This window comes from Hirundo rustica, chromosome 20, assembly GCF_015227805.2.
Source record: "Hirundo rustica isolate bHirRus1 chromosome 20, bHirRus1.pri.v3, whole genome shotgun sequence".
NCBI classification, from domain to species: domain Eukaryota; kingdom Metazoa; phylum Chordata; class Aves; order Passeriformes; family Hirundinidae; genus Hirundo; species Hirundo rustica.
In genome coordinates, this window is record NC_053469.1 from 10,805,400 (window position 1) to 10,828,322 (window position 22,923).

At 57.2% G+C, this 22,923-nt stretch overlaps 2 protein-coding genes and 1 long non-coding RNA gene across 3 annotated transcripts; 2 read left to right on the plus strand and 1 right to left on the minus strand.

Annotated features, from left to right (window-relative positions):
- The first annotated feature begins 1,918 nt into the window (after positions 1–1,918).
- Positions 1,919–12,600, plus strand: MAMDC4 (MAM domain containing 4). The gene is made up of 30 exons (XM_058423168.1): positions 1,919–1,964; positions 2,048–2,126; positions 2,459–2,655; positions 3,062–3,235; positions 3,434–3,574; positions 3,838–3,983; positions 4,092–4,176; positions 4,409–4,537; positions 4,773–4,919; positions 5,077–5,171; positions 5,429–5,587; positions 5,877–5,961; positions 6,372–6,521; positions 6,850–6,954; positions 7,112–7,243; positions 7,481–7,611; positions 7,692–7,797; positions 8,071–8,187; positions 8,412–8,546; positions 8,653–8,783; positions 8,856–9,072; positions 9,410–9,547; positions 9,652–9,773; positions 9,860–9,950; positions 10,156–10,302; positions 10,587–10,721; positions 10,943–11,070; positions 11,147–11,261; positions 11,400–11,575; positions 12,126–12,600. The coding sequence occupies exons 1-30, from the start codon at positions 1,919–1,921 to the stop codon at positions 12,165–12,167; spliced, it is 3,801 nt and encodes a 1,266-aa protein (XP_058279151.1). The 3' UTR covers positions 12,168–12,600.
- An 843-nt stretch (positions 12,601–13,443) lies between these two features.
- EDF1 (endothelial differentiation related factor 1) lies at positions 13,444–16,647 on the minus strand. The gene is made up of 5 exons (XM_040083178.2): positions 16,504–16,647; positions 16,326–16,377; positions 15,143–15,303; positions 14,500–14,593; positions 13,444–13,989 (listed from the first exon to the last, which is right to left on the minus strand). Exons 1-5 carry the CDS (start codon positions 16,579–16,581, stop codon positions 13,928–13,930), a joined length of 447 nt encoding a protein of 148 aa, XP_039939112.1. The 5' UTR covers positions 16,582–16,647; the 3' UTR covers positions 13,444–13,927.
- A 355-nt stretch (positions 16,648–17,002) lies between these two features.
- Positions 17,003–22,200, plus strand: LOC120761817 (uncharacterized). Its single transcript, XR_005703744.2, has 3 exons — positions 17,003–17,058; positions 18,634–18,794; positions 21,205–22,200. It is a non-coding gene; the product is annotated as an uncharacterized LOC120761817 (long non-coding RNA).
- The last annotated feature ends 723 nt before the right edge of the window (positions 22,201–22,923 follow it).

The window sequence follows — 22,923 nt, forward strand, 5'->3', positions numbered from 1 at the left end:
TGTGCAGGCTTAGGAGTTGGACTTGATAGTCCTTGTGGGTCCCTTCCAACACAGGGAATTCTGTGATTCTGTTCCAGAATTAGACTGTGGGAGCTGTGACCAGGTGGGGTTTGAGAATCTCCCTGACTTGGACTTCCCAGCAGCTTGGGAGCCTGCTTTGACTTTGACAGCCCTCAGGTTGTCAAAGCTCACAGGTTTTTCTTTGAGTGGCATTTGCTGCTCTTGCTTTGTTCTTGTTGTCTCAGTCCTTACTGGAACACTCCCTGCTTGAAGGGTTGGCTCCCTGCACCCTCCTGCCAGGGCTTACCTGGGTGACATCCCCCTACACCTTCTCCAAGCTGGGCATGTTCAGCTTAACCTCTCCTTGTGGGAAATCCAGTCCCGTCATCATCATCCAGGAATCTCCTGTCGAGATACTCAAAAACCATTTGGACACATCCTCCAGGGAATCCTTGTGGAGCAGAGGGGTGGGATGGAGTGACCTCTTTTTGTGCCTTTCCATTCTGTACTATCCTATGATCATCATCACTGCCCCAGCTGGATCTGTTCCAGTATGCCCACATCTCATACTGGGAGCACCAGCATCCCCAGTGCAAAGGAGGGGGATCAGATCTGTGAGAGAGGCTCTGCCCATGACACCCAGGAGACCATTGGCTTCTTTGCCAGTGGCCACAGCACTGGCCCATGGCCAGCTTGGTGCTGCCAGGTTCCTGGGCAGGGCTTTGCTCTAGGACATGCCAGGGCTGGGGGATGTGGGGCTGCTGGTCCCCACTGTGCCTGGCTGGCTCTGGGAGAAGGAGCTGAGCCTGTGTTTTTACTGCCCCTGATGCAATCCTGCCGCAATCTGCCTTCCAAGGCCATCGGCTCAATGGGAGGATATGCTCAACAGAGCCCCTCTCTGAGCACAGAGGCTGCAGCAGCAGAGGTGAGAGAGGTGCTGTGGGGTAGCAGCCCCTGTTTCCCCTGCCCAGGTGGGGAAACCAGTGGGGTCAGTAGTTGCGGTTGCCAGGTGACACTGGTGGTGATATGTGGGGCTCTGGATGCCAAGCTGTGCTTCGAGGCTCATCAGCCCTTGCTGGGGCTCTGCCAGGAATGTTTTGCCCCAGGAATGACCTGGTTGTGGCCCCGGACCTGTGTCCCTTTGACCCGTGGCAGTCATGAGCTGGGTGCTGATGCTCCTGCCAGCCGGAGCAGAGCAGGCAGGGCTGGCTCCTCCCAATGGCATCTTGGGATCCGCAGGCTCCACGGAGACCTTAGAGCCCTTCCACTGCCGAAAGGGGCTTCGGGAGAGCTAGAGAGGGACTTTGGACAAGAGCTTGGAGTGACAAGATAAGAGGGAATGGCTTCTCCCTGTCGGAGGGCTGGGTAAGATGGAATATTGGAGATATTGCTGACTCCCAGCTCAGGGGTTCTCCCTCGCCACAGTGCAGACCACTGCCGACCCTGCACCCAAAGTCTCTCCCCCTCTCCTTATGCAGGAGGGGACTGGCAGAGCCCCCCTGTCCCTAGCAGAGGTGCTAGCTTTCCCCACAGGGCTGGGAGCATCCCCGGCAGAAAGTGTCCTCATCGCTCACCAAGCCGGTGCATTCCACTGGGCTGTGCCCCGTCCCAGTCAGAGTGGCTCCGGCCGTCTTGTTCAGGGTGGAAAACGAGCTGAAGACGAGAGGTTCAGTGGGGAAGTGCCGAAGGTCTCCCTGGGGCACCTGGCTCCGGCTTGGCCGCTGCTGCGGTGCCGGCGGTGCTGCTGACAGGATCGCGCTGCGCTGTCCCAGCCGGCACAGCCTCGCCATAAACCTGGCCAGGGAGCCGATAACAGCGGGGCTGAAGTCCAACGCAGGCAGGTCCTAGGGAGCACATTCCAGCCGGGGGCTCACGGTGGGGCCTCTCCCAGCTCCGTTTTAGCGTCGCGGTGGCCGGGATGGCTGCAGGCAGGCAGGCGATGCTGGCCCTCCTGGTGCTGCTGGGTGAGCTCTGCCGACGCGGGCCGGGGTTGTGTCGCTGGAGGGAAGGGGCCTCCGTGCTGGCTGGCTCTGGTCCTCCCCGGTAGTTTGCCAGCGCTGGGAGCCGGGGCAGGTGCAGTCCAGCCCGCTGGGCTCCGCAGGTGAGGTCGGCCCGGGGTTCCCAGGGTGAGCGGTTGTCGGAGCCCCCAGCACCGGGCTGGGGATCTCCAATGGCTGTGTTCAGCGTGGGACAGAAAATGCCCAGATTTTCCTGTTTCTTCCAAAAAGGAGGCTGGGATGTTACGATATAGCAGTCAGTGCCCTAGCAGGCTCTGGCGCCCCGAGGCTGACGGTGGGAGGTGGCAGCGGGAGAGATGTGGACAGTGACGGAGGCGGGGGGGGTGCGGGGGGGGGGGTGGAGAAGGTGGGGGATCGTACAGGGGAAGATGCCACTGAGAGCTCAATACGTGCCCCAGAAGGGTCCCAAACTGAGGTGCCCAGGCAAATGTCACCTGCAGGTCACGCGTGCCCCTCCATCACCTGCTGCGGGCACCATGCCTGGTTCCCTGCGGGGCTTTCAGCCCCATTGTCTCTCCCATAGCCAGAAGCGTCCTTCCCAGTGGGTCCGTGGTCGTCAACAGCTGCAGCAGCGCGGCTGAGCAGCTCTGCAACTTTGTCTGTGACTGCAGCGATTGCTCAGATGAGAACCAATGTGGTGGGTGCCCAGTCCCCAGGCCCCCAGACCCACCCTCAGGCCCTGCTCCTGGGGTGAGAGCAGGCTGTGTAGTGGAGGGTGTTGAGGGTGCAGGTCCCTGGGGTTATACTGGTGCCCAGGATGGATGCAGGGTCCCCCAGGATGGGTACAGGACCCCGGGGTGGGTGCAGATCCACGGGGTGGGGGCAGGTCCTTTGTGCAGGTGTCCAGGGTGAACACAGGTCGCCTGGGTGCAGGTGAGTCTGCCAGGTGGCTGCAGGATCCCAGGCTGTGCGCAGGTCCCACGGGCTGGCCACAGGTCCCTGGGTAGGTGCAGCCCTCCAGGGTGGGTGTAATTTCCTGGAGTGGGCACAGGTCACCAGGGTGGCCCCAAACCTGCCTTGATCCCCCATCTTCCCACCCTCAGGGTACCTACGGAGCTCAGCAGTGCTGGGCACCCCCTTCACCTGTGACTTTGAGGACAGTGACTGTGGCTGGCAGGACGTGGGCACCTCGATGTATGGCTGGGTGCGAGGCCGGGCCAGCCTGGCCATGTGGGGCATGGGGCCTCATTCAGACCACACCATGGGCACTGATGTGGGTAAGTGAGAGCTGCTCTGGGCACCCACAGCACCACTCCACTGGAGTATGGGTGCCCCGGAGTTGGGGTGCCAGAACACCCATCCTTGTAGGGTGCAGGTGATGGAGCAGATACATAGAGGGGCAGGAGCAGTGCTGGCACAGCTCCGATGCCCATCCATGGGGCTGCAGCCCCTGCTCTGTTTTCTGCCCTCCCCAGGTTGGTTCTTGGTGACCACGTTCCCCCAAACAAAGACTCCAGCCACAGCCTGGCTCAGGTCACCAGATATGCAGGAAGCAGCTGCCACATGTGAGATCAGGACCTGGTATCACCTCTCAGGGAGCTGTGAGAGCACCCAAGGTGGGCAGAGGCAGCATTGGCTGCAGGGCAGTGAGGATGGGAGGCAGTGGGGAGGGATGGGGCCACCTGCCCCTGTGGCAGGGAGAGCCACCTGCACCTTGAGATGGGTCCTTACCACCCTGTTTGCCTCTTCCATGCTCCACACACAGAGTTGGTGGGACCCGGGGGTCCCAGGTCCAGCCCCCAAGGCTGGTGGGGCTCTGCTCATTCCTTTGGTACCCCAGGATGCCCCATACCAAGGATGCTTTTGGGGCTTCCCTCAGGGCTGAAGCAGACGGAGTGGCCTGTGCTGCGCCTGGCTGTGGTACACAAGGACGAGGCAGTGGAGCTGTGGCAGAGCCCTGAGCACAGCAGTGAGGGCTGGCACGAGCTGGTTGCCTACCCCGGCCGGATCGTGGGGCAATTCCAGGTGAAGCAGTGTTGGTACCCAGACACTGTCCACATGAGCTGGGACCAGAGGAGCTGGGCGATGTTCTGAGACCCAGCCTGGGCAGCTCATGCCATCCTTCCATCACAGCTCATCTTCTCCCTGACACAACCACCCACCTGCGGGGCAGAGGTGGCACTCGATGACATCATGTTCAGGAACTGTGGCTTACCAAGTGAGTCCCACACCTGCTGGGATGTGAGCTGGGATCTTGGGGGAACTGAGTAGGGTGCAAAACGTGGGGGAGCTCTCCCATTGCTCACTGTGTCTTGGGGCACCATGCCCTGGCCAGAGTATGAGGTGGGCAGTGAAAACCTGTCCCTTGAGGCACCCAGGGAAGGATCCGGGAGTGCTCACCACGTCCCTGTGGGACCAGCCACTCGTTGACGTGTGTTTCCCCGCCCCAGAGGTCGGGCAGGAGTTCTGCGGGGCCCAGGAGAGCCGCTGCCTCCGTGCTTCCTGCGTGGCACAGCGTCGTTTCTGCGACGGCACCGACGACTGCGGGGACGGCTCGGACGAGGGCGCGGCGCGATGCAGTGAGCACCCCTGGCCCCGGGGAGGAGTCCTGCGGACGGGCTGAGGGTCTGCCTTGGTGGGGCAAAGCTGTGCTCTGGCCTGGCAGGGGTCCCCCCAGTTCTGCCCCACACCAGGAGGGCAAAATGACCCTAGGGTTTGCAGAGGGGTGACATCAGCCCAGCCCATTGCAGGGACCTGTCCAAGAGAGGGCTGGGATCCCAGTCTCTGGGTCACTGCTCTCCCTTCTCCTCACAGAGGACTTCACCCGCTGCTCCTTTGACCACGATCTCTGTGGCTGGGAGGCAGCAGCTGGGCCATCAGTGTGGGGCAGGAACACGAGCCTGAACCTGGGCACCTCCTATGGCATTCCCACTCGGGACCACAGCAACAACAGCAGGACTGGTACGTGTGGGGCATCAGTGCCCCGGTGGAGCCCTACTGCAGGTGGACGTGCCCTGGAGTGACGCATGCCTGGGCTCTGCTCAGGGCTGTGCCAGGACAGCAGTGTCCTGCACCCACACATCTGCCTGGCTCCGCTCAGCCCCAGCATCTCCTGCAGGTTTTTTCCTCCACGTGGGCAGTGCCCCCACTGCACAGTCTGGTGGCACAGCTCAGCTCAGCAGCCCCACTTTCCAAGCCACCAACTCCTGTTCTGTGAGTCACAGCTGGGACCTCATGTCACGGCTCATGTGGGCATAGTGGTGATGGGAGAGGAGGTTCCCAGCTCTGGGGACCCTCATGTGGGGCTGGGGCTGTGATTGGCCTTTGCTGGGGATGGGCATCAGGTTTTTGGGGGTGGTTTGGTGACACCTCTGGTGTCCATTGGGAGCTCTGAACTGTTCACAGCCCTTCTGGGATGCAGGGAGCTGTGTGCCCCTGCCCTGAGGGCTCACCCTCCTCCCCATCGCCAGCTCACGCTGTACTGCCACCTCCATGGCTCAGCCACCAGCAACCTCAGCATCTCCTACGTGACCAACTCTACCAAGCACCTGATGAGGGAGAGGACAGGAGACCTGGGCAGCTGCTGGGTCCGGGAGAGAGTGGACTTCAACGTGACGGATCCCTTCAAGGTGGGCTGGTGCTGTGCTGAGGGGAGCTGGGCTGCCCCCAGGGTCACGGACCACGGCTGCGTACAGGAGCAGCACCCCCAAGGCCACCATGGCCGTCCAGCCCACGCTGTGCACCCTGTCAGCCACAACATCGCCCCTGCTTCCACTGAGTCCCTTCCTGGGGAGAATGTGTGTCAGTCCATGAGGGATTCTGGCTCCCCCCATCCCATGTCTCCCCGGTGTCACCCTAATCCCCCCCATACTGTGCAGGACCCCTTGCTGATGTTGCTGACATTGTGCTTTCCTGCAGGTGCTGATCGAGGGAGTGGCCAGCAGAGGTGGGACCGTGGCCATCGATGACCTGATCCTGTCTCCGGGCTGTATGAAGGAGCAGGGTGAGCTCGTGGGCAGTGTCCCTCACCCTGCTCCAACGTGGGCAGCTGTCCCAGGTGTCTTGTACCCATGGCACCGTGCCTAGAGGACCCCACATGATCTGCCTGACCCTCTGCTCCTCACAGGGCCCATCCTGGGTACAGCACAGCAAACACTTGCCCTGGGGTGCTGGTCTCTTTGTCCCATGGCAGTGACACTCCATCCTCTGTCAAAACATGTCACACAAGCAGCTTTCACTAGGCCCTGGGTCCCCTTCAGCTGGCGGCTGCTAGGCTGGGCTGGGACGGGATGGGAGAAACGGAGAGCCAGGGGGACGCCTGGGGACAGGGGATAGTGGTTTGAAGAGCTGACACTGATGCTGTTGCTGGGCCCTTTCACCGCTGCTCTCCATCCTGGGATGTTTCACCATCAGAGAAGCCTGTGGTCATGCTGCCGAGCCAGGCGGATGCTAGCCCCTGTGCAGCAGATGAGGTGGCCTGTGACAGTGGGGACTGCATTGCCGCAGAGCTGCTCTGCGACTTCGCTGACACGTGCGCTGACGGCTCCGACGAGAAGCGCTGTGGTGAGAGCCAAGGCAGGCACCTGCACCCGTACCCCGGCAGTGGAGGGGAGCAGGCACTTCTGGGCTGGCATGGCCGGGGCACTGAGTGCCTGCACAGCCCCTGGGAGAACAATGGCCTGGCAAGACTGAGCCTGGAGTTTTGGGTTGCCCAGAGAAGCTGTGGCTGCCCAATCCCTGGAAGTGTCCAAGGCCAGGCTGGATGGAGCTTGGAGCACCCTGGGATAATGAAAGGTGTCCCCTGCCCATGGCAGAGGGGTGGAATGAGATGAGCTTTAAGGTCCTTCCAACCCAAACCAGTCTGGGATTCTGGGATTCTTTGACTTTGCAGGGACAACAACCTTCGAGTCAGGGGCTGGGGGCTGGCACGACGTCAGTGTGGGGCGGCTGCGCTGGGGCCTGCAGAAGGTCACGGAATCTGACAGCTTCCTCACAGGTGAGGCTCTTCAGCACCACGGGAGCCCCCAGAGCAGGGACCCCCAATGAGTGCCACTGCACAGTGGGGGACGATGTCCAGGTAGGATTCTGGGCTGGGGGTGCTACCGGCGATATGGGACCACAGTCCTCACCTCACAGAGTGTTTCTGTGCCCAGGGACTTTCCTGGCCATCCAGACAGGAGAAGGACAGATGGTGGGTCCTGCAAAAGCACAATCGCCTCCGCTGGGCCCCTCTGGCCCTGCCTGCACCATGGAGATGGGCTACCACATCCACAGTGACCCCCAAGGTAACCTCCTGCTCACCCCCAGGATGCCCTGTCTGCTTCCTGCCCTCAGACCCTCCCATACACACCTGCCTTTGCTGCCTCTCCCAACACTGATTTGCCCCAGCACATCATCCTGAAGCTGGGGCGTCCATGTCCCTGCCCATGTCCCTGCAGCCCTGGGCTGGTGCCATGGAGGGCTTCCACAGGGTGGCCACGGGTTTTGGGTGCCCACAGCCTCTACATCACCTCTTGTTCCAGGCTTCCTAGCCATCAGTGTCTCAGATCACACCACTGGCACCTCCCAGCTGGCCTGGCAGACACAAGGTCACGGCAGCACAACTAGGGGTCACGTCCGTGTCCCTCTGGGAGAGAGAAGACGGCCCTTCCAGGTGTGCTGGATGCACAGGGAGCAGCCTGGGGGCTTTCTGGGGGCTGCCAGGCATCCCGGGCTCATGGCTGCTGCCCCCAGGTTGAGCTGCTGGCGCTGGTGGATCTCCAGGGCTCGGCAAGTGTCAGTGTTGACAACGTGACATTCGAGCAATGCTACCTTGATGTGGTGTCACCCACAGCTGCAGGTATGGCCAGGGGTGTGTGGGCAGAGAGGGTACCTATGGGCCCCTTTCCATGGGGGCTGCCTGGTGGCTGTCACTCTGTCCAAGAGCAGGACCATGGTGCAGAGGGCCAAGGGCCAGTGCAAGCACATATCTTGCCTTGGCCTGGGACCCCTGCATGGGGTAATCTTGGGGAGTGGGGCAGGGAGCAGAGGGAAAGGGATGTTTGGGGGACCCATTTGCTTTTATGATGTCTTACCCCTTTCCACTTCCACACTGTCACCTGTCTCTGGCCAGAACTGTCCTGCAACTTTGAGAGGGGCATGTGTGGCTGGTACCAGGATCTGTCCAGTGACTTCAAATGGGTCCTGAGCACGGGGCAGGGCCAGGGCTCTGACCACACCACTGGCTCAGGTAAGGGGCTGGTTGCTCTTTGGGGGAACCCAGGAGTCTATGGTATCCCATAGCCTTCAATCCCCAGGGCCAAGACACCCTGTGCACCCCCATGCCTATGGAGCAAGCTCCCTTAGGGCAGCCTGGGACTACCCAGATCTGGGCTGTGAGTGATGCAGAACACTCATATCGTGAGTGTTCTGCATCACTCACACCACTCCACCCTGGCTGTCCCCAACATTCAGGCTACTTCTTGTCAGTGGACCCCTCTGTGCCGTGGAGCCATGGGCAGCGGGCCCGGCTCTTCACCTCCCACCAGGAGCCGGCCGCTGCCCCACGCTGTCTCTCCTTCTGGTACCGCCTGGCCGGCCCACAAATCGGTACATGCCCCGTGGCATCCTCCCAGGGCTGCCCCACTCCACTCTGAGGACAGTGGGGTCCCCCACTGGCTGCAGGATGGCTGCCTCCACGCCCCCCTCTACCCAGGTACCCTGAACCTCAAGCTGCAGCCAGAGGGAGGGGAGGAGGTGGTGCTATGGACCCGTCGAGGAACCCAGGGCAGCATCTGGCACCGGGGATGGGCAACACTGCCCACCACGGGCCAGCAGCGGTACCAGGTGAGGACCGGGTCCCCCACGTCCCTGGCACCAGCAAGGCAGAGGGTGTCTGACACCACTGTGTGGTGGCAGGTGGCTTTTGAGGTGCTGCGTGATGGTTTCCTGGGGGACGTGGGGCTGGACGACATCACGCAGACAGCGGGACCCTGTGGGGCCGAGCTCTCCTGCTCCTTCGAGGCAGACAGCTGCGGGCTGACAGCCAGCAGAAAGGGCACCTGGCAGCGACAGAGCAACGGCACCGGCACCACCGCCGGCCCTGCGGCCGACCACACCACCAGCACGGCTGCAGGTACGGGGCCATGGCAACCCTGTTGCTTCCCTGCTGCACTCAGTGTCCTCCCTGCCTGCTCTGAGTGTCCTCACACCAGCCCTGCCCGCTGTCCCTGTGTCATGCCTGCCCTGCCTCCATGCCCTCCCCAGGATGAGCAGAAGGCAATGATGCACAGGGCTTCCCAACCGTGGAACTCCCCAAACACAGTCTCCCAGCCCCAGGGCTCCCTAATCCTGGGGAGCTTCCCAAGCTGGGGAAACTCCTTGACCTGGGGGGAAAACCCAGCCCCAGTTGTCCCCAGTGCTCCCCAGCAGGACTGGAAAGGGGTCACAGCACAGGGGCTTCTCTCCTCCAGGCCATTACATGGTGGTGAACACGGGCAGGGTCTCCCTGCCTGCAGGGCACACGGCTGCCCTCACCTCCCAGCCCTATCAGCTCTCCGTGTCTGCCCAGTGCCTAGCCTTCTGGTACCAGCTGAGCTCTGGGACCCCAGGTGAGCACCACCTGCCCTGAGGTCCCTGGGGACACCTCCAGATGGGTGTGGGTCCCACACGGCACAGCCCTGGACCCCTCCTCCATGTTGGGTGCCCCGGGCAGGCTCCCTCATGGTGTTCGTGGAGCAGAGCAGGGTGAGGAAGAAAGTTCTGAGCATAAGCGCCATGGAAGGGAGCAACTGGCACCGCAGCCATGTCACCATCCAGCCTGATGGCGACTGGCAGGTGAGACAGGGTAGCATGCTGGGGGCAGCTGCAGGTGATGAGGGGGTGCATGGAGGCTGCCAGCCTCAGCATGTCACCCTGCCCAGGTGGTGTTTGAGGCAGTGGGAGCTGGGGGTGACCACGGATACATCGCACTGGACGACCTGCATGTGTCGGACGGAGCCTGCTCCAAGCCAGGTGAGACCCCACCCCACAGGGCCACTGTGAATCAACAGCAGGGCATGGGACATCCTGTGGGGGCATGTAAGCCATGGGGATGGGGACAGACCTGCTCCTGCCCTGAGCTTGGCCTGGCCCAAAGCTGGGGGTGCTGTGTACCACCCCGGTGCCCCATTTCTTGCCAAGTAGTACTGGGTGTCTCACAGCCCTGCTTTCCTCCCAGCATCCTGTGACTTCGAGCAGGACACCTGTGGCTGGAGCAGCCCCTCAGACCCTCGCTTGCACAGCTTTGCCTGGGGCTGGAAGAGTGGGATCGTCCTGGCCAAGTATCCCGGCCCTGAGCAGGATCACACCCTGGGCACAAGAAATGGTAGGAAACACCCATCCTTGCCCGGGCACGCTGGCATGGCCAGAGCGAGGAAGAGGAGCTGTGGATGGGTGGGGTCAGTCCTGTACACCCTATGGGGCCTAGCTCCACAGCATTACTGTCCCGTCTTCACCTGGGAGGGGCAGCTCAGCCCCAAGGACAGTGAGGCGCAGGGCCGGTTTGTGTAGTCCTCCAGGCATCAGTGTGGGCATTTTGGGGAAGAGTGGGACAAGCAGGGTGGGACAAATGGCTGCAGGACTGGGGGACACCCTGCACTCTGTGCCCAGGTCACTACATGCACTTCGACACCAGCGTGCTGGGTGCCAGGGGCACCAGTGCCCTGCTGGAGAGCCCACCCCTGCCCGCGGCCACCGACTCCTGCCTGCGCTTCTGGTACCACATGGACATCCCGGAGCACCTCTGTGAGCACTGCAGGGGCGGGGAGGAGGTGCTGTCCCTGGGTCTCATGTATGGGAGTGGGCGGCCTCGGTCCTCCCCACCCGTGGACCACGGACACCGTTTCAGCTCCAGCTGGGCAGCGGTGGTGGCCCATTCCCCCTGGGTGCGGCCAGGGGAGGATGGCACGGCCGGGAGGGCTCGGGGCAGCGGGTAATGCCGGGACGCCTGTGCCCCCTCCTTGCAGGCAGTGGGGAGCTGCGGGTGACGCTGCGCGGCGCGGCGGGGCAGCGCACGCTGTGGAGCGTGGCGGGGCACCGCAGCCGGGGCTGGCGGGGCGCCGTGGTGCCGGTGCGGAGCCCCGGCGAGTTCCAGGTAAGCGGGGCCACCCTGAGGTGCGGTGTGTCACCGGGCGCGCACCAGCCCCCCCAGAACCCATCCTCCCCCGCAGATCAGTTTTGAGATCACCACACGGAGGTGGCCGATGGAGGGGACAGTGGCACTGGATGACATCGCGTACAGCGCCGGTGCGGGCTGCCATTCCAGCCCGGAGAGTCCAGTGGAAGGTGCGGGCGCGGCGGGGAGGGGAAGGGGCAGTTCTGGCTGTGAAAGGTCAACCCAGAGCTGCCCAAGGTGCTGGGCTGAGGCTGGACGCGGCTCTTTGGGCAGTGGGTCGAGCCTGACAGCATTTCCTCCCCCCGCAGAGAAACCCTCCGCCAGTTTTGTGGCCGAGGTAGTGCTCAGTCTGCTCCTGGCCCTCGTCATCGTGGCGCTGGTCGCTGCTGGGGGCCGGTACTGGCTGAAACAGCGAGGACTGGCGAGCAGGACACCGACAGAGAGCAACAGTCCCCAGGGCTTCGACAACATCACCTTCCGAGATGTAAGGACAGGGTGAAGGACTTCCCTGATTACCCCAGCTGTGCCAAAATAGCGTTTTCCTAAAAGCTCAGCAAGCGCTATCAGGTTCTCCCTGACCCCTCGTTCTGCCAACGCGACAGGGAGGTGCAAAGGGCTCTGCCTCTTATCTGCTTGTTGACAAACAAGTGACCCCGAGCCGTAGGACTGACCTAAAAGTGCTGCTGCTCCAGAAAGAGCTGAGTGTGATCCCACCCCAGAGTCTTATGGGAAGGGGGTCTGGCAAACCTGGCTCATCCTCCTTCCGTCAGCACTCAAATTAGTGCAAGGTGGCTTAAGCTGCAGGTCCCTTGGACAGAGCTGGTGCCACGACATCTGCAGCAGAGCCACCAGCCCCAGCATGGATTTCAACAACAAACACGGAGCCCCCTGAGCACACTGGGCTTCTGGTGCCTCTGCTGGGGTCACAGGGAGCAGGCACACAGATTGTCCTCGCTGGAGGCTGGAAGAAATCCTGGTGTTTCACAGCAGCCAGCTCACGTTTGTTACAAATTCCCACTCACTTTTCTTTGCAGGACAAGGTCATTATATCTCCAAGGGAGGGAGACGAGTCTTGAAATTAGCAGCCAGTGGCAGGAATTGCCTGCTCCCCCCAGGCAGACCAGCTCTCAACAGGAACCCACACTACCTCAGCTGCCTGCTCCCTGCCCGTGGCACTGGGCAGCTGGTGACCCGGGGAGCCTGTCCCACACAGGGACACACCGCTGTCATCCCTACCTCCAAGTGCTCAGGAAAAGTGTTTTTGTTGTTTGTAACATGAACTTTCTGCTTCCAAGACACAGCAATGTGCCCATGCTTTGGCAGGGAGCAGGAGTGGGAGTTCTCACAGTGGCTGTCCTCCTCCAAAAAGGGTTCTGGCCATGGAAGGGGGCTTGAAGTGTGGGGTCCTGACCCCCAGAGCTGGGAAGAGCAGTGGGTGCTGCAGAGGGTGTAAGCCACTTCCTGTGCCCAGGAAAAAGCACAAGAGCTCCCAGGGCAGAGAGTCCCCAGGGGGAGGAAGCTCAGTGCCTCTGCTGATTTTGGGGTGGGTGAGTGGTGGTGGGGAGGGGAGGGAGCCCAGCGGTGCACCCCAAAGCACCCCTGAGGGCAGCAGGCAGCTCCTGTTCTGGTGTACAAGTGCCTACCTGCTGCCCACACACCTTGTGAATACACTTGGAAAATGTCACTGGGAAACCCAAAAACGTTCCTGAGGCGCAGGCTGGGCTCAGGGCCTAGACCCCTACCCTGCACACCCAAGCCCAGGACCCCTTCTTGACCCCCAGCTTTCACACCTGAACACTTGTTCAAGTGTTAAGCCCCACACAGAGCCCAGCTCAGACCCTGAACATTGCGGAGCCCACCAGTATCTTGCTACCCGCAGCCCCCATGTCCAGCTAGAGGGAGATCCTGCTTTCCCAGACTGTGATCAGAGCCTGTCTACCTCCCAGCTGTGTCCTCCTCAGATGATGCCTCATTCATGCCAAGCACCACCCCCACAGCCCTGTCCTGCTTGCAGAAATGAGAGCCCAGCAGAGCTGAGAGCTGGGCCAGGGCAAGGAGGGCTCAGGCTTCACCTGATGTCACTGCACCTGCCTGGCTCTGCAGATCCCTACTGACCCCCCTCAGCTCCCCAGCACTGAATCCATTCCCAGGCTGCTGGCCAAGATGCACCATCCCCAACACAGAGAGAGGTGACACAGCCAGGAAGGTTGTGACAGCATTGACCCTCACACCCCAGGCACCCAGGTGTCCCTTTAGTTACAATCACAGAAGGAAGAAGTGATGCAGCTCCAGTCACACTCAGCCACAACATTTACTACCAGCTGGTCACATGCAGCAGCTCCCCATGGCAACTGAAGGGTATCAAACTTTATTATAGATCTCTTTAAAACAGGCTGGAAAGAACAAACCAAACTCATTGAGATATAGTGACTGAGTCATCATTTCTGATCAAGCCCCAATTCTCCCAAATTATTTGTATATATTATATCTCACCCATCCTCCAAAGTATTTCAATTAAATCATTGCATTTCAGACCACCCGAAGTGCCTTAACATCAGCTGCTGCCTAACACCACAATGCACATGTTTTCTGGCCAATCAGAGGCAGGGTTAGGGTTTTTTTTTCTTGGGATTCAGATCCTTATCTCTGAAAAGGAGCAAGGAAAAACAAACATTAGGAAAATTGCTTCTTTAAGGTTGCCTTTTTACAGCAGGTACAGATTCAGCAGATTTCCCCCCAAAAGCAAGTCTGAAACCCTCTTGTTCAGCTTGGCAATATGCAGAGTGGTTGAGGAGAGCCAGATCAGTCTGAGCAAATTTATTTCGAGGCTTTGTTGTCATTTCCCTTTAGGGCCAGTTTCCAGAGGTTTTCCAATGTCCTTTCCACGCAGTTTGAGGCCTGGAATAAGACAAAGGAGACCACCACCATCAGTACTCAATCATTCACCCAATAACTTTTATTTCCACCAAATTCAGCCTTAAGGAAGAGAACATCAAGAGAGCAGGGGAACCAGAGTTCAGGAGAACCCTACTTTAGTTTCTAGGAGCATCAGACCAACTTCAAACAACAACTGATCAGATGGGATCTGAACCAGCCCAGGAGAGTAAAACCAACACTAAATCCTTCCACAATCAGGCTTCCATGGGTTTCAGCATCTCACAGGTTTTGGGGGAAAGCACACAGGGACAGACCCTAGTCCACAGCTGCAGGCATTAAGGTGCAGACAAAGATCAAGAGCTCCCAGTTCTGGTACACAGCAGATCCAGGTTTTATCAGAACATTACTTAATTGCACCACACCCACAAAAATCTCCATCCAGCAACATTCCTTAAAGGAAAAAGGTAAATAACTTCCCTCAAACCACCCCTCCAAATACTGGCAGTATTTCTGAAGTTTCCCTTAACTCACCGATGGCTCTTTCAATCTTGCCCATGACCTGGTTATTGGGGATTGCTCGTCCTGATTCATAGTCAGCAATAACTTGTGGTTTTTCATTGATTTTCTGAAATGAGAGGATGAGCCTCAAACAGCAACTCTCAGCAGCAGCCCTCCAGGACTCACACAGATAAGGAACAGCCCCTCATTCCACCAGGACAGATCACAAAGAAGTGCTCCCAGGCTGACTCCATCCCCACTGGCACCCCCTCTGCAGTGTCCCAGCACTCGTGACACCCATCCCAAATGGACTTTGACTTCTCTCCTCTTCAGGAGTAGGAACACCAGAGATTGCTGTTCCTTTGGACAGCAGGGAGTTGCTAACACTGCTCAGCCCAGATGGTACAAACTTCTCGGGTTGGTGTGAGCTGCTGGGAAGAAGTGGGGAGCAGCCTCCCACTAGCTCAGAGCCACAGACAGGCTCTGCCTCCAACCAGGGGCTCAAGGGCTGCACAGAAAAAACTCAAAACTTTCCCCAGACAACTGAAGCTGCCAGGACATCAGACACCTGAGATGCTGCATTCCCCAAACTTCCAGCTCATGGCACCATCCCACTGCAGCTGCCCATGAGGGAACAGGAGAGGTGCCCACCCTCACCTGGAGATGCTCGACTCACCGTGGCCAGGTCCTTCTGTGTGAGGCCCTTGCTCTGCCGGCCCTGCTGGATCACTTTGCCCACCTCCAGGGAAACTCTGTCATGGTGCAGCTCCTCTGTTTCACGGTCAAGCTTGGCCGTGTTCTTTGTAATGAAGTGTTGCTTGTTCTGGCCTGCTGCCCCTGTCGTTCAAAGCAAGAACAAAAACAAAAAAACCAAAAAACCCAAGGACAAACAAAATAAGGCTCAGAGCTGTGCCAGAAAATATCAAAGGACTTTTTCCAAGCCCTCAGCTGCCCAGGATCCCAGGGAGCTGTCAGGATTTCAACATACCAACATCAATATTGATCCCACCCAGATCCTGACCACCAGGGACCATTACCTTAGCCCTGTTCATGGTGCTGTGCACACCTAGCCATACAGAGCCCTTTCCTTTCCCTACTTCACACCTGAACTTCACTCCAGACAGGGCAAGCCTTGCTTTTCCTTGGGCACTTAATGCTCAAACTTTGCTGCAGACACACCTTTATGCTGTAGCACAGAGAAGTCAATACTTGAACTTGAACTGTGCTTGCTCAGGTACGAGGCAGCACAAGTGAGCGGTTTTTAAGCAAATTTTCTGACACCTTTTATTAGTAAAGTCTAAATGTACTTAGTTTTGCTGAAAGACTGAGCTTCAAAAACACATTGCTTTCTCTCATATTAGGTATAGTATTTAAGCCCTAGTTTGAATCCTTTCTCTTACATTAGTCTCTGACATTCGGCGTCCCAATAAAGCTGATTAACCTTCTTCAAGAATCATCTCTCTACTTAGTTCCAACAATCAGAACCGCCTCCCTACAGTGAGAGAACCCAGCAATTCATATCGGGAGAGTAAACAAGGAATTTTTAAAGAGCAGCACCATAGGAAGATCGGCAGCCATTCAAATTCGCAACAGAAATAAGCTGCCAAAACAGGGAGCTTAAGTTTTGAGACCATAAAAGCTCTTCCAAGATCTCTGCAGAAACCAGCTCCGCCTCGGGCAACCAGAAGCTAAGGGGCGGCTCCAGGGCCGTCAGCCCGGCGGCTCCCAGCGCTGCGCGTTCCGGCCCAGTTCGGGATCGTTGGCTCAGCCAGGCGGTGCCGCCTCCTGCTCCCTCTCCCCATCCCAGGCAGCCGCCTCAAACCGCACCGCCCCTTTCCCCCCCGCCGCGGGATACCCACACTTCTTGGAGGTTTCCACGTCCTCGCCGCGCCGCTGGGCCGCCAAGATCGCCTGGGGAAAGAGCGAAGGTGCGCGGTGAACGCGGCGCTATTCGGGGCGGTGGCCTCAAACCACGGCAAACCCAGGCCCGCCGCCTGCCCGGCCCCGCACCCGGCCCTCACCGCTCCCCCCGCTGACCTGCTTGGACTTGGCCTGGGCCGCGCTCGGGCCCTTCTTGCGCAGCACCGTGACCGTGTCCCAGTCGCTCTCCGCCATCGCTCCGACCCCGCCCGGGCCGCGCCCGCTGCCGGGCACCGCCCACTGCCCGCCTCTGAGGGCGTGGCCGCACGGCGCCCGCTGATAGGGCGAGGCGCACGCCTGTCAAGAAAGGCAGCCCCTCATAGGCGGGGCCCGGCGCGAGTGCAGCGGGCAGAGCCGAAGTGCCCCCATGGACGGTTGGTTTAACAGCGCCCAGATGAGACGCAGCTCCGTTTGATAGGCGCAGCGCCCTGCCAATCAGCTTACTCGCTATGCGATTGGCTGACGCGCACCCCTACCTGGGGGCGGAGGGCACGCACCTGTACGCATTAGGATTGACTATCAGCCCTGCCATTCACTCGGCTCCTGGCAGCGATTGGTTTGTCCTGCGGCGCTGTCAGACCCGTTGACCAATAGCCCTGCCCGGTTAGCCGAGCCAAGCATGCGCAGTGCGGCGGTTCGCCCTGTTGGTTTCCCCCGGCCCGTTGGTACCGGGTGAGCCTGCGGGTACCGGCGGGGCTGGGATGTGCCGTGGGGCCTTAGTGCTGCGGAGAGCCCGGCAGAGCGTCCACAGGACGGGCACGGGCATGGGCATGGTCCCAAGGGGTCAAGGGAGGAGCGGCTGGGGACACTGGGTTGGTTCAGCCTAGATAGGGCGATACTGAGCTCAAACCTCACCGGGGCCTGCAGCTCCTCCCGCGGGGCAGCACCGATCTCTGCTCTGCGACAGGACCCAGGGAACGGCTGGAGCTGTGCCAGGGGAGGCTCAGGCTGGAGATAAGGGAAAGGTTCTTCCCCCAGAGGGTGCTGGGCACTGCCCAGGCTCCCCAGGGAATGGGCACGGCCCCGAGGCTGCCAGAGCTCCAGGAGCCTTTGGACAGCGCTGCCAGGGATGCCCAGGGTGGGATTGGTGGGGTGTCTGTGCAGGGCCAGGGCCTGGGCTGGATGATCCTGGTGGGTCACTTCCAGCTTGGGATATTCTGTGATCCAGTACCTAAGAAAATCCCTAAACTGCATCAGAATCACCCAGAAAGTTTCTCAGTAAAGGCATAAAAAGCTGTTCCTGCTCTCGTCAGTCATTTCTGAAGTGAGTTAACGCTCCCCAAGCGGGTTTTTGTGGGGTCTTCCCATGACAAAGCAGCCGGATCCCAATCATGGTGATGATCTGAGCATTGTTTAGAAGTCAGGTGCTGGGAGGGCCTGGGGGTTTGTCATCTGTCATTTATGTTATAAATTACAATACTATATTGGCTTTGGCATTTATGTATTAGCATTTGCGTGTTGTTATTAATCACAAGCTGATGACAGGGGGCTGAGGGGCTCCAGCTAGCTCTGTCCCCTGGCCACGCTGGTCAGGAGCGTCATCCTTGGTCTGCAAACAGTCCAAGTAATGATAGAGAGCAGAGCTGCTTTCTGCTCCTGGTCCTGGATATCCTCAGTGTCTAGGTTCAAAGCAAGAGTCAGAGAAGGCTCTCTCAGAGATCTTCATTTCTCCAGAGGTGGTGAGAGAGAGAGAGAGAACAGGGTCCTGCCCCAAACTTTTAAACCAGGGGACAGAAGGGTGGGGCAGGTAGGTGATTGGCCCCAGGTTAACACAGGGCAGGGTCAGGAGAGGTGGACAAGGGGACAGGGGAGGAGATACCTTTGGACAGTACCTGATTTATCATGGTGGGGGAAAGCAGGGATGAACCATTGGGTTAAACAAAACAGCTTAACAAAACCCATCACCACAAATTCCCCCTTTTTGTTTAATTTGGACAGAGGAGGGAGGAGATTAACTCCTTAAACTGTTGTCTCTGGCCTTTGCCACCATCTTTCAACGGCAGCCGCGGTAATGTTGGAAGGGGGCAGTTTCTTTTTAGTACACTTAGTGATGACTCCTTTTAGAGTCCTAAAGGCTATGTAAATTGAAATGACAAACAGAACAGCCTGTAAGACATCCTTCACAAATGATGACATTCCCCTTGGTAATCCCCATTCTTTAAAGATGTTCTCCAGCCAGTCTTCTGCTCCTTGCTTGATCTCCTCCATTATGCCTTTCATTTCCTGCATGGATCATGGATGCTCCAGATGTTGCTGGAGAGATTGAAGCAGTGCATCCCTTGAGAGTCGTCACATTCATGTCCCTGTACTACTGACAGAGTCAGAAGCCACAGAAAACACAGGAGTTCTGACCTCATCTTGGGGGTCAGGAGGATGTCTTAAAAGAAATCTAAAGATAACATACATAGGTAAGAAAAAGATACTGTTGAAAACTTATCAAAGCCATCTGTTTCAGACTCAGAGTTACGGGTAAGACAGGGTTTGGGTTTCCCACTTCCTTTGTGTCGTCGCCTATAAGAAGCAATTGCCACATCATCAAGTTGGGAAGGTATTGGTGGGGCCGCATTCCGGGCCTTCTTTTCCCTGGGTGGAATATAGGATTTGACCCATTTCTATGGAACTCATTTCAAACCTGTGGGGGTGGATAGGCAAGCATATCCTCGCCCCCAAGTGACCAAATCAAAAGGCCCTTGTACCTTCCAAGTCTCAGGATCCTTTACCAGGACTGGCGGTTTCTCCTCAAACTTCAACCTATGATTCTGGTTGAAGTATCTGATCATCGGTGGATTGAGGTTCTCAAGTGAACACTTAAGGAAGTTCACAGTGGACAGAGCCTTACAAAGTCGTTGTTGTGGACTGTCAGTCCTGACATCCCCTCTCTGTTGTCCCAAGGTCTTCTTCAATGTTTAGTGAGTTCTTTCTATCACTGCCTGGCCAGTGGGGGAGTACAGGATCCCCTTACTATGTTCCATCCCCTCACTCCTGCAGGAAATTATCAAACTCCTTGGAGGCATAAGTTGGGCCATTTTCAGTTTTTATCTCTTTGGGGATCCCCAGCATGGAGAAGGCCTGCACAAGGTGTTTCTGTGCATCAGTGGTCCTCTCCCCTGCGTGGGCTGAGGCATAAACAGCACCAGAGAAAGTATCAACCGACACATGAACATATTTAAACCTTGCAAACTCAGCAATGTGTGTAGCATCTGTCTGCCACACCTCCCAACTGCCAGGCCCTCTGGGGTTGACCCCAAATCCCGAGGGTAAGGAGAACTTTTGACAGTTTGGGCATGTTTCTATGATTGCCTTGGCCTGGTCCCACCTTAGGTGGAACTGGTGGCCTAGGCCTAGGACATTCTGATGGAATGGCTGATGGCTTCGTTTGGCCTGCTGCAATATGATAGGTACACCTGCCATCTGCACAGGAGTGTCTAGGGCATCTGCTTTACGGTGAAACCAGGAAGGTCAGGGTGTGACCTCACACGTGTAACACAGTAAGGATGCTCTCTATGGGGGGCTAGGTGTATCAGCTTTGAGAGCAAGTTGAAAATGGCCGGATTTGAGACCTGAGAACTACATTCTCCGCTCTGGACACTATCCCTGCTGCATATGCTACAGTGATCAAATTTATGGGTACCAAAAGCTTCTCAAAAGCCCTGATGACTGCAGCCAACTCAGCCCCTTGAGGTGAACCTTCAACTATCTTGATGTCAGCCTCCCTCTGCTGAGTCTGAGGGCCCTTCCAAGTCACCACTGACTGGTGTGACCCTCCAGATACATCAGTAAAAACTGTCAAGGCTTTGAGAGGTTTGCGTCTCTATTTCTCTTTTGGGATCAAATGAAATTCCGAATTAAATTATTTGTGGCCAGGGCAACGGATTGAAATTTTCCTTGGGTAGTTATCCAGAGCAAACTGCAACAACTCATTCTCACAGAGCAACTGCTCCAAAGCCTCCTTTGTTAACCTTCCGGTTGACAGTGTGGTGCATGAATGCATACAAACTCACACCCTGCCAGCAGTCACATCCTGACCCTAGCTTTGCTGATCAGCTGGGCCATCATCTCCTGTGGCTTGGTGACACTCTTGGTCAACTGATGACCTAGGAACACCCACTCTATGATTAAGAGGTGATCCTTCTGGTTCTTGTCCCACTGAAAAATCAGCCCATGCAAGTGTGGCAATTTTCCCAAAATGATGAAACTAAAAGGAAGTTCTGGCCGGCAGCATCAGCCTGCTGGCTAGACATTGCCGATTGAACCCTCTCCAAAGCCTGCTCAGCCTCCTGAGTCAGAGCCCTTGGAGAACCCAGCCCCTCTCCCTCCTTCAACAAAGAGAGGGGCTAGGTCCTCCGTGGTAATGATTTATTGGGGGCGCGCAGGGGTGGGAAAAGCAGAGATGAACCTTTGGGATAAACAACTCCAAAACAGCTGAACAAAACCCACCAGCACAACAAGTATTTTGATCTGGTACAATTTATAATTCCTTATTAGTATAATATAATCAGTTTATGTATGCATCGTATAGCTTATATAAATAGTAATGTGATAAATATATCATAGGCCTTAGCAAAATATTAAAGCAGAGACTATGAAATGTTAAAATACTCTTGTGTAACTGTCTTGGGTTATGTAACCAAAAAAAAAAGTGTATTTTATTTCATCTGTTGAAAGCCACTGAGGAGATGTTTTTTCCTTATCTCTTGTAACTCCAGGGGGGATGGGGGACGGGGGGGACAGGAGGGGGGATGGGGACGGGGGAGACATCTTCTGATAATGGGCCATTAAGAATCACCAGTGACATGACACATTCCATCATCCCATTAGGAGATGCTCCACCCAGCGTGGGGAGGAGCCAGCTGTTCCCAGCTAGATAAAAACTGGGGCTGAAGGACACAAGGTATCCTGTTTTCCCACTGGAACCCCAGAGGAAGACTGGACCTGTCTCGCCGCCACTGGACTTTCTGCAGGACCATCTCTACTCCACAGAACTACATCTATTACTCCAGGAGGATTTATTTGGACTGCTTCCAACACCCTGACCACCAGGGTGCCAGGTCGTATCCCTGACTCCATCAGGGTTTTTCCAGGATTTTTGTTTGCTACCTTGCTTGGTTTTTTGTACTACTACGTTTGTGGGGTGTTTGGTTTTGGTGGGGTTTTTTTGTTTTGGTTTGGTTTTTGTTTTGTTTTGGTTTTGTTGGTTTGGATTGGTTTGGTTTTTTTAATATTCCTAGTAAAGAACTGTTACTCCCATTCCCATATCTTTGCCTGAAAGCCCCTAATTGCAAAATAATAATAATTTGGAGGGAAGGGGGTTTACATTCTCCATTCCAGGGGAAACTAGCTTTCCCTGGCAGACAACTGTCTTTCAGAACCATGACAGTAATTAACTCAGAGAATGGTGTAAAATAATGATCTTGTTTCTCACATCTGTGGACTGGCCTCTCCAAGTGATAAGATAACAGAGACAAAACCTAGAGTCCCGGAGAAGAATTTACTGACTCCTCGTTATCGAGGAGTGTGAAACGACAGGATAGAACCACAAGAAGAAAAATAATATATTGACCTAATCTACAGGATGTCATGCAGACAAGTCAAAAGTTAAAACTGAACAAAAGGGTTCCTAGAACATCAAACACTCACAAGAATGTTCAAATAGTGTATAAACTCATGAATATGCATGTATCCCCAGTAATGTAAGAGCATATAGAGAACATTATTTTAAGCTAACGGTGTGTTATTTGGCCAATTGCAAAAAATGCCCCATCACTGGATATTGTCCCTTTTTGTCCCCTATTAAACTTTTAAAAATTTTAAAGAGTGGACTTTGTTTTTCACATTTGTCATCTGACACTGCAGCGTGTCTGACCCCGGCTCCCAGGGAACAGGAGAAAGCGGCTCTGGAGGTGGGACATTAGCGGGGTGCAAGACTCTCTCCTCGGGCCGTGCGGTGGAGCCGGGGTGTTGCAGCAGCTGGACTGGGAGCAGCCCTAGGTGGTCCCCTCCCATCCCACGGCTATCGTGAGCAGCTCCAGGGCGTTCTGTCCCATCCTGTCTTTGGGAGCAGCCCCATGGTCCTGTCCCGCGGTGGGCGTTCCAAGCAAGCCTTTGGTGGGGGTTTTCCTGTCCCTTTGGGAACAACACATCCTGCCCCGGCACTGCTGCCAGGTCACGGTCGTTTCAGGAAGTGCGGACAGGATTTTCCTTCACTGGATGACATCACCGAGTTTTCCATGCCGGTGTTGGCAGACCAGTACGGCTGTGCAGGGAAAAGTGCTGTTGCAGTGTGGGGGGTGAAGCGGCGCCCATCCCAGGAGAGCTGTGCCCGTGCCATTCCCGGTGCCGACACACGCGAGGAGGTGCTGTCCTCGGCTCCGTGACAGGGAGCATCCCGCCCGGACGGTGCCTGAGCAGCACCTGGCCCCGAGCACCCCACGGCCCTGCCGCGCTCCTCACCGGCCCCGTGCTGGCAGCCAGGCTCCCGGGAGAGTCACCGTGGCCGCTGTGTCACTGCGCCCGGCTCTGACGGCGAGGATTTCCCCG